The sequence below is a fragment of the Sapajus apella genome, unplaced genomic scaffold (assembly GCF_009761245.1).
Source record: "Sapajus apella isolate SASKATOON/1434 unplaced genomic scaffold, GSC_monkey_1.0 scaffold12, whole genome shotgun sequence".
In the NCBI taxonomy this organism is placed as follows: Eukaryota; Metazoa; Chordata; class Mammalia; order Primates; family Cebidae; genus Sapajus; species Sapajus apella.
Genome location: NW_022436952.1, coordinates 36,962,135 through 36,980,943, shown reverse-complemented (window position 1 = coordinate 36,980,943; position 18,809 = coordinate 36,962,135). Strand labels below are relative to the sequence as shown.

General features: G+C 40.3%; 1 protein-coding gene across 2 annotated transcripts in view; it reads right to left on the bottom strand.

Annotated features, from left to right (window-relative positions):
* BLMH (bleomycin hydrolase) overlaps nt 1-18,809 on the bottom strand; it is a 45,551-nt gene that overhangs the window by 7,965 nt on the left and 18,777 nt on the right. For both annotated transcript variants that reach the window (XM_032280987.1, XM_032280986.1), the window contains exons 7-11: nt 17,249-17,404; nt 15,924-16,082; nt 15,746-15,813; nt 14,563-14,680; nt 11,552-11,621 (exon numbers count right to left, since the gene is read on the bottom strand). In XM_032280987.1, coding sequence (XP_032136878.1) covers nt 11,552-11,621; nt 14,563-14,680; nt 15,746-15,813; nt 15,924-16,082; nt 17,249-17,404 — 571 coding nt within the window. The remainder of the gene's footprint in view (nt 1-11,551; nt 11,622-14,562; nt 14,681-15,745; nt 15,814-15,923; nt 16,083-17,248; nt 17,405-18,809) is intronic.

Here is an 18,809-nt window from a genome sequence, read left to right as displayed (position 1 = left end):
TAGCTTAGGAGCAATGGGCTATACCATCTACGTTTGTGTGAGTACACTCCATGACGTCTAAACAATGACAAAATCACCTAACGATATATTTCTCAGAAAAGATCCCTGTCTTAAGCAATGCTTCATTGTACTAAATTTCTTTATACCCCAATCAAAATTTGGTATACATAATTATCAACTTTCTTCTTGGATCCAATTTGAGCATTTTCTCCTTTTATGTGTTTGCTTGCTATTGACAGTTTTCTTTTGTAAAGTGTCTGCTTGAGAACTGTTCTTTTTTTTTTTTTTTTTTTTTTTGAGACGGAGTTTCACTCTTGTTACCCAGGCTGGAGTGCAATGGCGCGATCTCGGCTCACCGCAACTTCCGCCTCCTGGGTTCAGGCAATTCTCCTGCCTCGGCCTCCTGAGTAGCTGGGATTACAGGCATGTACCACCATGCCCAGCTAATTTTTTGTATTTTTAGTAGAGACGGGGTTTCACCATGTTGACCAGGATGGTCTCGATCTCTTGACCTCGTGATCCACCCGCCTCGGCCTCCCAAAGTGCTGGGATTACAAGCTTGAGCCACCGCGCCCGGCCTCATTTTTTTTTTTTTAAGAGACAAGGTCTCGCTGAGTACAGTGGCTTGAGACTGTAATGCCAGCACTTTGGGAGGCCAAAGTGGGCAGATCACAAGGTCAGGAGGTCAAGACCAGCCTGGCCAAAATAGTGAAACCATCTCTACTAAAAATACAAAAAATTAACCAGGCATGGTGGCTCGCACGCCTGTAGTCCTAGCTACTCAGGAGGCTGGGCAGGAAAATCGCTTGAATGAGGCAGGCGGAGGTTGCAGTGAGTAGAGATCGCACCACTGCACTCCAGCCTGGGTGACAGCGAGACTGTCTCAAAAAAAAAAAAAAAAAAAAAAATGAAAAAAAAAAGAGACAAGGTCTCACTCTGTTGCTACCTAGGCTGAGTGACGCAATCATAGCTCACTGCAGCCTCCTGAGAACTCCTGCGGACATGTGATCCTCCCTCAGCCTCCCAAGTAACTGGGACTACAGGCGTGTGCCTCCTCAGCCAGTTAATTTTCTTATTTTTTTTTTCGTAGAGATGGGGGTCTCGCCATGTCATCCAGGCTGGTCTCGAGCTCCTGGTCTCAAGCGATCCTTCTGTGTCAGCCTCCCAAAGCTCCAGGATTACAGGTGTGAGCCACTGCACCTAGCCCTCAAGACATTTTAAATTGGAGCTTTATTCTTTTTCATAGTGACCAGTAATAGTACATTCTATATTTACATTGGTTGCAAACATTTTTTTCCTATTATGTAATTTGCCTTCTAATTTAGTTTATATTTTCTAACCCAACATTTATTGTTGTTGTTGTTTTGAGGCAGAGTCTCGCTCTGTAGCCCAGTGCGAGTGCAGCGGAGCTATCTCAATTCACTGCAACCTCTGCCTCCCGGGTTCAGGTGATTCTCCTGCCTCAGCCTCCTGAGTGACTGGGATTACAGGTGCCCACCACCACACCTGGCTAATTTTTTGTATTTTTAGTAGAGACAGGGTTTCGACACATTGGCCAGGCTGGTCTCGAACTCCTGACCTCAGGTGATCCACCTGCCTTGGCCTCCCAAAGTGTTGGGATTACAGACATGAGCCACCGAACCTGGCCAATTTTTTGTTTTTATTAAGTCAAATTTCTCAATCTTTTTCTTTTTGGTTTCTAACTGGTATTATGCTTACATTTTTCTGCTATTATAATGAAAAAAAATTATGAGAATAAAAGTAGGATAAGTCATAAGAAAACATCAGAAACAAAGAGTCTCAATGAAAAATCCATTACTCACTAAGGCTTTGGCATAGTTCCCAACTATGAACACAGACAACTAACAGGTAACTAGGTAGTGAAAATTTGTCAACCACTTCTGTTAGGTACCCACTGGGTGAAGCATGCCCTAATACTTCCTTGAATTTATACAGGGTATGTTGCAAATGTGCAAAATGACACAATGCCTGTGGAATGGTGTTCATAGGTGTTGGATCTGTCCTTCTCAGTATCTAGAAAAATTACAAATGCATTTACCCTCTTCATTAAGCAATGCCATCTCTGGGACTTTATCCTACAGATACACAGTACTTACATGCATACAATACGAATTTTTGTGAAACAAAGCTAATATTTACTCAGCACTTACTATGTGTCGAGAGCTCTACTAAACACTGTACGTACATATAGTAACCCGCTGCAATATTGTTTGTAATAGCAAAAGACTGAAACAACCCAAGTCCCAATAGTAAGGGAAATTGTTAAATAAACTGTGGTAGATGCAGACAATGGAGGATGATGAAGCTGTACCGATGTACTGATAAGGAAATGTCCCCAAGATATGCTGTAAGTGATGTGAGAACAGGATGCAGAGCAGGAGACCTGGTGTGCTACTACTAATGTAAGAAAAGGAGGCAATGATATACTTACATGTATATGTATGTTTGTACTACAAAAAAAAGGAAAGACACACCAGAAACTAACAAATAATAACCTGAGACAGAGGCAGGGGAATAGAGTGAAGAGTGACAGAGTAGGAAAGAAAATTCTTCTTCATCTATCTTTTTCTATTTTGATTTTGGAACAATGTAATTTCATTATCTATTAAAAGAATTACACGTTAAAAATAAAACAAAAAATGCGCACACATATGCCCCCAAAACCCTGTGAGGAGCTCATACTTCACAATGCAATTTCACATCACTATCCTCGTTTTGATTTTGATCCTCACAACAATACTGTGAGGCAGGAGGGCAGTAAGTAAAGCCGACATCAAACCCAGGTCTTACATTTAAATTTCGTCCTTCTCATAGGGCTCAGCTTCCTCCAGTTGAGCACTTGGTGGGCAGAGAGACTTGAGAGGTAGTTACGGCTTCAGCAACAGACAGCATTTAATCTAGTTCAGATAAATCTAACATTTAATCTAGCTTTGAAACCAACTCCATTTGCTCACAAATCCCATTATCAACAAACAGGAACCCAGTTTTTGTTGGGTCCATTTATGAGGTAATTTGTATCTTTTATTTATTTATTTTTTACAGCCAGAGTCTCACTATGTTGCCCAGGCTGGACTTGAACTCCCGGGCTCAAGCAAACCTCCTGCCTCAGCCTGCTGGGTAGCTGGGACTACAGGTGCATACTACCATGTTTGGCTAGCTCTTTTGTCTTTTTAAACAAAAGAGACACCATGTGTTCTAAGTGCATGTATTTAGAAAGGCATAACAGGATAGGTTGAATGTTTAAAAAAAAAAAAAAAAAAAAAAAAAAAAAAGCCAGAGGAAGAGAACCAAAACCACCACTTGTAATATGACTGCCATTTCAAACGGTGATCTGAGAAGAGGCTTCTTTTTCCTCCAGAGGAAACATAAAAGTCTGTCTGTGTGGTGACGACACATTTACATTCATAAACCATTTGCTGATAAAAGAAGAGATACTCTTATAGCCGGATATTACTTGTGGCCTCTTTCAGAAACAAAGGTTAGAAGGGACCGTTTCCCTGGTAAATACACTAGGAAAAATGCAGGGTGGAAAATGTGGTAGAGAAAAGGGATTGTTTGGCTTGTGGTTTGTATTTTTTAAACCATTAAACCACCACAAAGTTGAGTCAGCAGAAGTGTCCACAGACCGAGAAGTGCCCTCTACTAAGGAGCCCAAAAGAAGCCTGTTCACTTCCGGGCTGTCTTCTTTCTCTAGACCAGTGAGCACGAGCCAGGCAGTCCTGAGAGCACACGCAGCTCTCCACGAGCTCTGAGGGTGGACCAGGAGAGGAAAGCACAAATTTAGATGTCATCCAAGGGCCTTGTTTTCCCACTGAAACTCAATGACTCTTCTCTAACCCCAAACTATCGCTATTCCTTTGTTTCAGACGAAGTCTGCTTGATGGTCATTCCTCAAAAGCTCTGTGGATGGCAAGTCACATTATTTCTTGGCTTCATTCCTCTGATCTGTTCAACTTATGCTCCAAATGCCAAGAGCTGCCATTCTCAGCCACCATTTCTCTGGCTGGGATCCCTTTCCCCTTTCAGAAAAAAGCCACAGCCCTAATATCCTCCCTAAAACTCTACTCACCCTTGAAGAATCCCTACGGAGGCCTCACAGTTCCAGTCACTCACCATCTCCCTTGCAGTTCATCCCCTGTGTGGCTCTGCACTTATTCTTGTGTTTATGTTTTACATATTTATTCTTACCATAGATTACAAACACCATATGGAGCCAAGATTTACAGCCTTAATTGTCCCAGCTTCAATTCCTTGCAACCCCACTGTACCGAGCCTTGGAAGGAGCAAAGTACTAACATGCTACTGATAGAGCATAATAGGACAGCTGGGCTTGGACCCTCACTCCTCCTAGTTTCCAAAAACTACCTTAAGTCCAACCCAACAGCCTTTCTCCTTGACACATCTTCTGTCTGCTCTGTTGTTCACTATTTGCCACCATGTTCTTCCTGACACCCTCTAGTCCCTGGGCTTCCGAGGTGCTCTCTCCAACCCCCTCACCCTTTTCAATAACCTCAGCTTCCAGGTCTTCCTATTGTCTCCTCACTGAGGGAAGGTCCTCCCTAATTCTTGTCAACTGCCTTCTTGGAAAAAATCATCCCTTCTCTGCTTTTCGCGGTCTATTTATCTTATATCTTACAGTCTGAGGAGCACACCATGAATGCCACTTCTGTCACATCACAGCCCTCTTCAAATCCCCTTCCTGTGTCACAGGTGAATAAGTATAAATTCCTCTGAGGGTCAGGGACATTCATTCCACCACGGCCTATGCACGGTTCCTTGCATCCCATCAATAAATGTGAGTTGATGCTACGGCTAATGCTTTTTCCTTGGCACTAGTTTATTCACCTCCACTGCTTTCTCTCACGACACTAAGTCCACACTATGGGTCATCTGCCCAGTACACTGGTGATGTGGCATAATGATCACACTAGGGCACTGAACTTTTAGAGATCTGAAGCTGGAACCATGGAGCAGTTTAGACGGCTCTCCTCTAGAAGGGAAAGGTTAGGGAGCTTCATGTTCCAGTCCTCTTGCTCTCATTGGTCTATAGATAACACTAACAATAGTAGCAATGGAAGCGAATATGTCTAAGCACTTATGCACCTGGCATGGTTCTCACAACAACCCTATGAGATAGGTCCAATTAGTATCCCTATTTTACAGATGAGAAAGTTGAGGCTTAGATAGGTTAAATGTCAATGACTACTGTTACACAGCCAATAGATGGGTAGCCAGGATGCATACCCAGGCAGTCTGGCTCCAGATTCTGTGCTTAACCTCCGTCCTTCTTAAACCAATGTAAACACACCCTGGAGACAATCTGGTGAAAATTATAGGCTCTCTCTACAGGCGACAGGACATCTATACACAAAACTCTACATTAGATATGAGGAGATTTCTCCCTGAAGCAGATGCCTCATTGCAGGTTAGGAGCCTCTGTCACATAGTCTGTCCTTGCCCACATAATGGTAGTCCCCTCTTAGTCACACACTGATAAGGAAGCACCAGTGAACTGGAGAACACATGCTTCCTCTGTTCCATCTACATATACTATTTCTCAGCTGAAGTCATGCAGGCTCTTTGGTTAATAAAAATGGATGATGAAAAGCCCTTCTGAGAGGGCTGGGTGTGGTGGCTCATGCCTGTAATCCCAGCACTTTGGGAGGCCAAGGCAGGCGGATCAATTGAGGTCAGGAGTTCAAGACCAGACTGGCCAACAGGTGAAATCCCATCTTTACTAAAACTACAAAAAAAAAAAAAAAAAAAAAAAAAATAGCTGGGTGTGGTGGCGGGAGCCTGCAATCTCAGCTACTCAGGAGGCTGAGACACAAGAATCACTTGAACCTGGGAGGCAGAGGTTGCAGTGAGCTGAGATCGCGCCACAGCACCCCAGCCTGGGTGGACAAAGCAAGATTCCATCTCAACAACAACAAAAAAGGGACAGAGCGAGACTCTGTCTCAACATCAACAAAAAAGCCCTTCTGAAAGAACCCAGATATCCTGATTTGATGATAGCAACACTGTCCCCAAGCCTGAGAGACATGAAGCCCTCTGAGGTGACAAAATAAATTTGCATCTTGCCCTTTTCCCGGAAATCGGAAACCTCTGCTTTTAAGTTCTACAATTCACTCTTGTTTCAGCAAGTTTGGCCCAACATTGCCTATAATTTCCATTATTTGTAGCTAGAGATCCAGAACTGAACCTCAAACAGACCTGCAAATAATGTCTTTTGTAAGTAATATATACTTTTAAGGAAGCTGTGTGTGTCAAATTAAGAGATTTGAATTCCAATTCTATCTCTGATTCTGTACAACCTGAATAAGACACAACTGTCAATAAGTTTCAGTTTCTTCACATAAAACCTGGGTATAATCACCCATGTTCACATCCTGAGTTACTCTAATCTGATGTCATGAGGAGAAATAAGTACGAATACATTAGCAAACTACGAATTCGCATGAAGCCAGATGCCCTGTTGCTTTATGTCCTGAGTACCTCTGACAGAAATACGGGCTAATCATAACTCCTTAGATTTATAGAACAGTATACAGTTGGAAAAATGCTTGCATACATTATTTCATTTGATGGCTCCATACAAACTGTAGGAGCTATAAAGAAACAAAGTAGGCCGGGCATGGTGGCTCATTCCTGTAATCCTAGCATTTTGGGAGGCCGAGGTGGGTGGGTCACAAGGTCGGGAGTTTAAGACCAGCCTAGCCAATACTAAAAATACAAAAATTAGCCAGGCGTGGAGGAGGCTGAGGCTGAAGAATCACTTGAACCCGGGAGGTGGAGGTTGCAGCAAGCCGAGATCGTGCCACTGCACTGCAGCCTGGCGAAAGAGCGAGACTTTGTCTTAAATAAATAAATAAATAAATAAAAAGAAACAAAATAATTGTCCATGTTACTGATACAGAAATGTGACACTGCAAGGAGTTCAATTACTGCCCAGCATCTAAAATCGGGATTAATTATTAGTAACTGTCTCTCCACAACTCACCTGGTTCTACAACATAGTATTATATAAATAATGTGTTCAGTTTTGTGCCTAGCTTTGAACATGCCATCTCTAAAATAACATGTGGCAGTTTGGCTGGTGAGACAATTATAGGTCATAACATTGGTTTTTAGAAAGCAGCAGAAATCTAGATATAATCTGAACTGGTCACATGTTTCTTTCTAATCTCTAACATGCCAAAGTCTCTTTAACTGAAATCATTAAGAGGGCTCCTTTCTAGAAGGAAGTCTGGAAATTTTACTAAAATGAAAGAAATCAGGAACAGAGAGGCTCATTTGTAAGAAAAGATAGTGAATTAGAAACAATTTCAAATGTTCATGTATCTGAAAGGAACAAAAGCAATGTGAAAAATGGAAAACTCAACCTTGGTTCAAAATGAAAACCAGGAGAGACAAAATTTTTAAAACGTAAGTATTTTCCTTCAGTGAACGTTGCAGAATTAGATAATATCCCCCCGTATCTTTACTTAAAAGTTGTTACTTATCATATTGAGCAACTAGACCAAATAAGACTTAAGAACTATCTTATGATAATTCCACATTCAGAGCTCTGCTGTGTCAGGCTCTAGAAATGGAACACAATCTCATAACTAAGTGAATCAATCACAAAGAAGTAAAGTTTCATCTTAAGGCTGGTTCATTAGAAAGACCACCTAGGAACTGCTTGACTGACTATCAAATACATTGTTATTTGCATGACAAAATGCCATTGGTAACTACTGATGCTGGGTGACAGGCATATGCCGAGCCCCTTAACACAATTCTGTTTACTTTACATATGTTTAAAATTGTCCAAGATAAAAAGTTAAGAACTAAATAACCTTATCAAAAAGCAGCATGGACAAAATTCAGGAAAATTTTGAGTGGATGCAGTTTCTTATTTGCTAAAGTCACAACGTGCTAACATGGGACACAAACCCTCACAGGACATAAACCTTCACAAAATGCCCCATTCTCCACTCTGTACTCAAATTCCCAGCCAAAAATGACGCGCCTTTCCTCCCAACGCCAGACATTTACACATCTCCAGGTCCTTTATACAGTTTTCTATCTACTCATTCACTGTTTCTGCTAACCAATGACCATGAATTGACCTGTTATTTCATGAGTAGACAACACGCCACTAGAACAGAGAAGTTGAGAGAAAGCACAGTTTAGTGGTTAAGAAAACTGGCTCTGCTGCAGGACCATCTGGGTTATAATTCTGGCTCTAACATTTACTAGCTAGGGGATCTGCAGGTTACTGTGGCTTAAAGATTAGGCTCTTCTCAGATGAATTTCTAAGAATGAGAGGAATCAAAGATGATTTTCTAGATTTTAAATTCTTATTTTACAAAATATTTTTGTCAACTTTTCAAAATGAAAGATAATATATCAAATCCCAAAGTCTGTTCCTCATCTAACTGTGAAATCCATTTCTGATATGATCCATTAACAAGCTACAAAATGCATAGTCAAGTATTTTAACGAGCAGGAGAGAAAAGAAACCCATGTTGGTGTTATGTGTTAGATATGCATCCAATTTTCAGTATAACTGACAATGAATACTAGAATTCATCAACTTGAAGTTATCCAACTGGTACAGTAAGGCAAAAACTAATTTCTCCTTTTATATCTCTCCTGGTCAGACAAAACCTTCTGTCCATTTTGCGAAATAGTTTATCTGTTACAAAACAGTTTCTGAGCAAGAGGGCCATGAACATGACCAATGGGGAGAACCAAAGCCAGGGCTGGGCAGAGGGGAAGGGCAGCTTGCCCAGGTATCTTTGCTCCGTTTATCTCCAACATGTATTATCAACACCACTTTTTCAGAAACATCCATCTTAATAGTCAGGAATCCCAAAGAGAATAGCAACAAACTGTTAACAATGTTATCTACAGAAACAAAATCCCAGCAATGCTTCTTAAGGTTGTCATGTCTCCCAAGAGGGCACAAAAAGAGGTCCTGCCTCAGATGTGCCAGCCAATGTCCACTAGGATGACAGACAAGAAGGCTCTGCTGAGGTAAACACACATTGCCAACATAATAACATACTATGCGCTCTCCTAAGGTCAGACCAAGTGTGCCAATTAAATTAGATCATGTTTTCTTTCCTTCCTTCCTGTTAAGTCAGAAAGAACATTACCAAGAAATACATGAGAATAATTTATTTTGGCTTTAAATGAACGACTCCCTACCCCCACTCTAGTTCTATTATCTTTTGGCTGTCCTCTGAAATGCTTTGCTGTGCTTAATCGCAGGCATTTCAGTTATTTGAGAACAACAAAAAAGTTACTCTTTACTAGATAGCTGCACTAAGACGGATTACAGACAAGTTATAGGGATACCAAGACCCTGTATTATGCAGTTCTCTCAGCATAATAATGAAATGAGTCAGTTAGCAGAAGCAAAACTTAAGTACAAATAAAGAGGTAAAGCTAAATGGAAAAATTATATACAGTAAAGAGACCTAAAATTATCTTTAAGAGTAAATATTTAGGTTCAAAATAATAAAGACACTAACTCACACTACAAAAAACCACATTTTCCAGATTTAACAAGTGTCTATCCTCTCTTAAACAGAAAACACTACTATCTTCAACCTCACTGACTACAAAATGATGGATCCAGGCTCATCTAAACAAATGTAACTTTACTTCTTTTCCTAAGTGCTAACCTATACAATAACAAACCCAATTACAGGAACCAAATTAGACCAGAAATGAAACAGAAGCTTCAGAGGGATCATTGGAAGCAACAGAAAACTTTAACTCAGTATCTTATGTTTGCTACAAATAATCTAATCTTTCAAATTTAAGAAAAGTATCCATCTCTTAACTATCACCAACTTACAGATATAAGTAAATTGTGAGTTATTTTTACTGTCTGCTAGCTTTGCTGAGGTTTAAAGCCTTCTGTACTGATCCTAATGTATATTCGTCTTAAAATTCACCTTACAAGAAACCACCAATTTTAAAATGTTGTATTCTAATTCATAATAGTTAATTTAACAGGTACCTCTGAAATCACAGAACAATTACAGAAATCACAGAAGGTGAATATGAAACTATCTGATGATGATGAGAAATGCAGTAACAACACTTGTATTCATTTACACATAAACACTGGGCTGCTGAGGTTCACAGCAGATCCCAGGGGCAGTCAGCCAAAGTCCACCAGTGATTACTCTCATAGGGAGATGAAAAGCCTTAGAATGACAAATAAATGGTCTTCAGATTTTGGCTATCATATACAAGCCTGTGCTGCCCAATCAACATACTAGAGTGCTGTCAAGTTCAAAACTCAGCTTAGCAGGCTCTTCTAACCAGCAATTTTCAAATACGAGCTATGGAAGTCCCATATGCTCATGTCCAAATCTCCACACCTCCTCCTCTTCCTTTATCCTTGTAAATCCTAGGGCTGTGAGGAACATAGCTGGAAAATCACTATTCTAAATACAGAGTGGGGTAACAACAAAGAGCTGCTAAAATCTCCTTTTCTTTCCTTTTTAAAAAATAAAATGCCTGGCTAATTCCTGTTGGGTAAAATGTATGCTAAAGTTTGTTTCCAAAAAGCTCTGAATGTGAATCTTCTCTGGCTTTCCTACCTGTTTCCTCTCAGTCTTCTAACTAGTCTACTAAGCTGCAGTTAATGTTTTTCCTAGACAGAATCCACTGGCTAAAAGAAAAAGGGACTCTGGGAAAGAGCTGGCTACAAAATGCCACCAGCACACATGCATCTACACGCTCACATGTACACATATGCCATGGTAGTTGCCACTTTTGGTTTGGAACCCTAAAAATTAAAGTGTAAAATCTCCTTCAAAAGGCTTTGATCAATTACTAAAGACAGTCTTTAAAAACATGGTCTCAAAATTTTATAATAATATACCCTGAAGTGTTAATCAATGGTGATCTCTAGGTGGTTGGATTATTAGAGATTTTTTTAAATCTCTATTTTAAAATTTTTCTACACCTCACATATTACCTGTGTTATTTTGTTTAGTCTAGTTAGCGTAAGTTATGACTTTTCCCTAGGTTTTGATTTGTCAGTATTAAAAAGTTCTAAGTAGTAAGCAAAGCATTCTTTTCCACTTTAGGCATGATAACTTCTAAGGAGTCTCTAATAAATGCCTAAAGAAAGCTTCTTGCTAGTCCCATTCTCCCATGCAGAAGGCTTCTGACTTTCTAGAGTACCGATGTAATAGATGACAATGCATCAAACGCCGTATATCAAGTATCCTGGCAAGGGCAGTCAACCTCCTCACTAGCCAAGCATCTACAAAGAGGGGAGGGTCAGCATAGTTTGCAACAAATGTAGCACATAGCGGTCTCAGAGTCAAGGAGTTTAGGCATGCCATACTGGTCAGGGGAATCCTGCGGTCAAATCAGATCCTCAGATTTTTCTGTAGCATAGTCTAGTCAGTGGAGCCAATTACTGAGAAATCCTCCATACTAAAGCAGCCTGACACCCAGAGAGGCAGAGTACAGCAGACCCAATCACTTGGAGTTAGTATTACCAAACTGAGCTCACCTTTGTGGCCATGGTCTTCACCCCATGAATTCTCTACTCTCCATTTTGTGAAAGCACCATCCTGATCATCCTACAAAAAAGCAGATGATGGTAAGCAGTCTGAAGCCAGATTCTCCCTGCTGAGGTGTCACATAATTTTAACTCTTCTGTAGCCTGCTCTACACAGGCAGGACATACTTGGTCAGGGCCACATATTTCCTACTGTCACCAAAGGGATACTCCAACAGAAATGAAATTTGAATCTCTTGGGGCAAAAACATAATAAACTAACAAAATAATAAATACTATTTTATCCTTTCTATTCTATACATAAAATAAGCATGTAAAAGTGCTACTTGACTAAGAAAAATCTATTAAGCCACTAAAAGCAGTAAACACCATTTGAAGCTGGGGATTCTTGCTTTTAATACTGATTAAAGCAAATGCATCCTACTTTATTTTAGGAATAATTCTAAAACATTGTCAGAGTCTTTCTTAAACAAAACAAAATAAACTCATCATACTGCCCGATTTTCTACTTGGGGAAACCAAATACTGACACTCTCCAAATGTGTTCTTTTACTGATGCAGTTACACAAATACTGAATTTCATAGAAGAGACTGAATGGCAAAGCAAAAGTAAAAAGACTATTTTCATAAACAAAAGCCAGGCAGTTCTACTGTTCTCCTTCTTCCATCTTCATTATTAAAATAAGCTCGTTTCATCTTCTTTTTTTTTTTTGAGACGGAGTTTCACTCTTGTTACCCAGGCTGGAGTGCAATGGCGCGATCTCGGCTCACCGCAACCCCCCCCTCCTGGGTTCAGGCAATTCTCCTACCTCAACCTCCTGAGTAGCTGAGATTACAGGCACGCGCCACCATGCCCAGCTAATGTTTTGTATTTTTAGTAGAGACGGGGTTTCACCATGTTGACCAGGATGGTCTCGATCTCTTGATCTCATGATCCACCCGCCTCGGCCTCCCAAAGTGCTGGGATTACAGGCTTGAGCCACCGCGCCCGGCCTCATCTTCTTAAAGAGACAGTGATACTTATCATGACAACCTTAATTTACAGCCTTTACTACAGTGACACAGAGAGGGACAAGAGGAAGGCTCCATTTGGGAAAAGACTTTTCTCTTTCATGTTTACCCAGGACATTTACTGATGTCAAAGCAACTTAAATATTTGTAGCATGAGAAGAGCACTGACCCCTGTATTATCGTCTAATGATTTCATCTGTCAACTCCCACTTGCAAATAACTATATGATGAGTCTCAACTATATGGGATTTGGTTCTCTTTGGCTCTGCTAACCCAAACACTCCACTCTTGGCAGTTTTCTTGGATCTCAGTAATTTTCTGTCTCACAAATAGTGCCAACAAACAATAAACTCAAAAGTTGCAAACACCCTTACCTGTACTAATCCTCTTTGTCACCAAATCCTTTAAAACCATATTGTTATATAGTATACATATAGTATATAACAGGTGCCATATTATATGTTTGTTTTGGTTGTCTATTCTCCCCACTGTAGTCCAACTTTAATTTCCTTTTAAATATCACTGTTAGAGTCGATGTCACCTAAAGTGATACAGTTACTTGTTACTCTAAGTCTGAAAATGTTTCCGATGTTTCCCCTTCACCAATGAATTTTGGCCAATGCAGTGACCTAGATCAAATTGTTCTTTGGGTCATCTAAAATTACAAAATGATAATACCTGGAACTCCCTTATAGGGATTCCATGATATCAGCAACAAAAGAAAGAAAATTGTGACAATATAACCACTAGTATGCATTTATCTCTGTACTATTACTCAAGCGTAGTTCAAACTTGTTTTAGTGATCAAAAACTCTAGTGGAATGAAGAGAAAAATGTTCAATATAAAATTCCAGTTATAATAATATAAATTCTGCTTTATACTATTAGCATGTAAGGTAGCTCCATTTTCCTAAGGAAATAAACCATGCTAATCAAAGAATGAATGTTCCCAAGTAAATGACAGTGAAGTATTTATTTTTACTTCTGAAAAATACAAATATTCTATGAGATAGAAATGATAAAAAGCTGAATTTCTCTTGCAAATTACAAGAGGTCTTCTTTTTCTTTTTTCAGAAAAGAACTCTCGGCCACGCATGGTGGCTGATGCCTGTAATCACAGCATTTTGGGAGGGCTGAGGCAGGTAAATTGCTTGAAGTCAGTAGTTCGAGACCAGCCTGGCCAACATGGTGAAACCCTGTCACCACTAAAAATACAAAAAAAAAAATCATCAGCCTGGTGTGGTGGCACACACCTGTAGTACTAGCTACTTAGGAGAATCAGGCAGAAGAATAGCTTGAACCTGAGAAAAGAAGGTTGCAGTCAGTCGAGATTGTGCCACTGCACTCCAACCTGGGCAACAGAGCAAGACTTAGTCTCAAAAAAAAAAAAAGAACTCTCTATATAGTTAAAAAATTTTTATTTAAAGAGCTTTAGTTATAAAACATCCTCATTTGAAAAATATTTATTTATTTAATTTGTTTGTTTATTTTTATTTTGAGACAGAGTTTCACTCTGTCACCCAGGCTGGAGTGCAGTAGCACAATCTTGGCTCACTGCAGCCTCTGCTTCCCGGGTTCAAGTGATTCTCCTGACTCAGCCTCCTGAGTAGCTGTAATTACAAGTACACAACACCAAGGCTGGCTAATTTTGTATTTTCAGTAGAGACAGGGTTTCACCATGCTGGCCAGGCTGTGATCTGCCCACTTTGGCCTCCCAAAGTGCTGGGATTGCAAGAGTGAGCCACAGGACTCGGCTAAAAACCTTTTTAATATTACTTATTTATTTATTTATTCATTCATTCATTTTGAGACAGAATCTCACTCCATCACCCAGGCTGGAGTACAGTGGCATGATCTTAGCTCACTGCAACCTCCACCTCCTGGAACAGAAATCATATACACTATGAATGAAGCTCTGTTGGGTAAACAGTCTGCAGGAGAATGTGGATCCATCTGTGCAAACACTCCAGCAGGCATGCTGAGGGTCATACCTTCTCTGAGACAGCAGTGAAGGTCATGGCGTGGGTCATAAGTGACTCACCAAAAGTCAGCCTCTCTGCTTTATTCATGTTCTTCAAGGAGACACCAAACACTAACTCATGGTCATAGCTGTAAAAAGAATGATAGTACAAAATAAAGGGAGGACCATCACAGGGAAAACTGGCTTTTGGTTGTAAAAGGAATTCAGAAGAAACTGAAGGGGCTCAACAGCTCCAAATAAATAAGCCTCTAGCTGTAGCTCTTCAGAAAGAATATGGAACATGCAGAATTTAGTCTCTCAGTGGGAGTCTATTCTCTATGTGTCACAAGAGTATGCAGGGAAAAAAGGAGATGATTAAACAAATATTCTCTACATCAGAAGTTGACAAGTTTACATTGTCATTTAAGCAAGAATACTTTTATATCATTGATGGTTAAAATTTAAATAAATAATGCCCAAAATATTGGGGATATTTTTGCGTAAGCACTACACTCACATTGTTAAATAACAAACAAAAGGCAAAGTACAGGTAAGAGAGGACCTTGCTTGTTCTAATTGGTGTGAGAGACACACTTGAGAGTTTGATCTGTTTTCAAAAATTTTTAAACCTCATTAATTCTCTTTTAGCAGATTTCTCTATCAAGATATTTATTCAACTTCCTACAAGTAACAACTACTTATAAGTAACCCCAAAATGGTGAATTTTAACAGTCAAGGAATCCTATATAGCTCAGGAATGAACCTTCACTGTCATAAATGACCAGGAGGAATGCTTTAAAATATGCATGCAAATTAGTCCCACTTGTCAAAACAGAATACAAAGTTACGAAAGTAAGACAGCAAACAGGAGCTCTGGAAAATCTTTCATTACATTCTCAAATGCACTGAACACATTTACACAGTACTCAATTATTTTTTTAAAAGTGTCTTTCTCATAGAGGATGGCTTTTTAGGAACACCCAACAATTTCCACTCAGATACAAAGTGTGATCTTGATGTCCTGGGGTAGAGTATTTAAGTATGTGGAGTTTCTGCTATGAATCCTCAAACTCTATAGGATGCAAAGAAAGAGACATGCCCTTAGGCCAACCTTAATCTTCGGATGAACCTCAGCAGAGTCATTTTGTAACAAGAGCACACTCCAACAGCAACAACCCACAAGTGACTTTCTATTTTAAATTTCCTACACTCACACATTCATGTCACTGAGGCCCAGCTTGCCATTGAAGTGTTTTCCAACATCACAGCCAAACCACACAGCCTAGAAATAGAAGAAAGAGGGTGAAAGAAAGTCAACATAAACCCTGTCTTCCTATTACACCAAAGAAGTAAAAGATGTTTGAACCTCAAAGATACAAAAACAATACCAACCTCTCCGTCTTTGATGGAGGCAGCAACCATCTTTTTCAGGAAGTCAATGGGCTGGTTGTTGTACAGAGTTTTTCTCCCTCCAACCATATTGCTTAAGTATTCCACGGTGTAAAGTTTGTTGTACTTGTGCTGGGGCCTAGGGTCATTCACTAAACAAATCTGTTGAGATCAAGAACATATTGATTAGAGCACAAAACAAGGAATGTCAAGCAAGACGTAGCTCTCCTCTAGGTTCATGTTTGCATCAAGCTCATCATCTCTGCCTATAAGCTAAGCACTGCAGCCACATTGTTATTTAACAATTTCTTTGTTATTTAACAAAGAAACAAAAGGTGGCAAAATACATGTGAAAGAGGCCCCTGATTATTCTAATTCTTGTAAGAGACAACTTAGGAGGTACAGGAGGTACATCTGTTTTTCCTGCAGGCAGGGACTGCTCTAAAACTAATTTTTTTTTTTTTTTTTTTTTTTTTTTTTTTTGAGACAGAGTCTCGCTCTGTCACCCAGGCTGGAGTGCAATGGCATGATCTCGGCTCACTACAACCTCCACCTCCTGGGTTCAAGTGATTCTCCTGCCTCAGCCTCCCAAATAGCTGGGATTACAGGCGTACGCCACCATGCCCAAATAATTTTTGTATTTTTAGTAGAGACAGGGTTTCATCATGTTGGCCAGGATGTTCTCAAACTCCCGACCTCAGGTGATCCGCCTGCTTCAGCCTCCCAAAGTGCTGGGATTACAGGTGTGAGCCACCGCATCTGGCCCCCAGAACTAATTCTGAAAAATTACATGCACTGAGTAAGGAAAATTGGAGAGCTCATCACAAGGCTCCTGCTCTCAAGTTACAAAACAGGCATCTGCTTTAAACAGGACCAGGAAGCCAATAAAAGGAATCATCCTGCTAGGCAGATGAGGAAGACCTACCTAAAGGGAAGAGGAAAAACTATGATTAGTCCCTTCAACAAGAGGTCCCAGAGGGGACCTCAGTACAGAAGTGCTCTGAATCCATAGTAAGAAACACTCAATACACCTCCATCGTCTTTGCACTTGAGAATGATTCTGGTCCTAAACAGGGGCACATGTGGGAATTAAAGCGACTGCTGTCTTACAGTTTAAAAAGTCTCTGAAGAGGAACAATGGGGAAAGTATGATAAATCCTGGCACCACCAACTTCATTAGGTGCATAAAATACTTCAGAAGAAGTGGGGAAAACTGTTTATTGTCTAGTCTGATAATCATGCATGCTAACCCAGAATCTTATACCACTCCCTGTGGTTAACAGTTGTTGAAAGTAAACAGCCAGTGACTACCAATGTCATTCTCCAACCTTATCTTCCATATTGAAGAGTGGCTTGACATGTTCCCTGTAAAACTCCAAGGGTGTTATGGGGCCAATCTTCTGATAATTTTTATCTTTGTCTCGATACTCCCAGGTGAATGTCTCTGGTGGATTACCCAAACAAATGCACACCACTCGGAATATCTGGAAGAGAAAAGGAGGACAGACGAGCAATGGCTAGGAGAAAATGTTATTTTTTTCATCTCTTCACTTTCCTTAAGCTTAGGAAACACAAGAAGTTAGTGGTTAAATTCAAACCAGAAATTTCACAAGAAATCTAATACTGTGTCAAAAATTGGAAAGCTTATGTCTGGGATTTGCTATCAGTCAACTTATGAGTTCTCAAATAAATATTGTGAACAATGCAATTCTGAATGTTAATATTTATTAAACTTCCTTGGCCAAGAATCTGCCTACCATTGATATTAACAAGATCTCAGTTGCTGCTCTGCTGATTATTTTTCAAGTAACAATGACAAATTTTATAAATGGATTTCCTTCCCTTTATGCATTGATGTTTTCCTTATATTACAACACGGGTCTCTACTCACAGGAAAGAAACTAGTTTTTCAGCTGGAGTTGGATGACAATGCCTATTAAAACTATTATTAGAAGAGGAGAGCCAGGTGAGGTGGCTCATGCCTGTAATCCCAGCACTTTGGGAGGGTGAGGCAGGAGGATCGCTTGAACACAGGAGTTCAAGACCAGCCTGGGCAACATAGTGAAACAAACATCTTAAAAAAGAAAAAAATGAGCTGGGTATGGTGGCTCATGCCTGTAGTCCCAGCTGCTCAGGAGGCTGAGGTGTGAGGCTCACTTGAGCCCAGGAGGCAGAGGCTGCAGTGAGCCATGATTGTGTCACTACACTCCAGCCTGGGTGACAGAGCAAGATCCTATCTCAAAAAATACAAAAAGTAGGGGCACATGTTCTCAGGATCTCCTGAGAGCTATTTCATGGTTAAATTAAAAAAAAAAAAAAGTACAAAAATTAGCCAGGCATGGTGGCCTGCACCTGTGGGTGGTCGGTCCCAGCTACTTGGGAGGCTGAGATTGGGTGACCACTTGAGCCCAGGAGGCAGAGGTTGCAGTGAGTTGAGATCACACCACTGCACTCCAGCCTGGGTGACAGAGCGAGGACCCTGTCTCAAAAATAAGATGAGTAACTTTTAGTTAAGATATAATTTTTTGGGTTGTGAGACAACATATTTTCTAATGATGTCACAACACCTTCAAGATAACATCATTACAATCCAAGGATGTATTTTATATTGTTTTCATTTTATAGGAATGCAAAAATAAGGCCAGGCGAGATCAGGAGTTCGAGACCAGTCCGGCCAACATGGTGAAACCCTGTCTCTACTACAGACACAAAGAATTAGCTGAGCCTGGTGGCACGCACCTATAATCCCAGCTACTCGGGGTCTGAGACAGGAGAATCGCTTGAACCTGGGAGGCAAAGGTTTCAGTGAGCTGAGATCATGCCATTGCACTCCAGCCTGGGCGACAGAGTGACACACCATCTCAAAAAAAAAAAAAAAAAAAAAAAAAA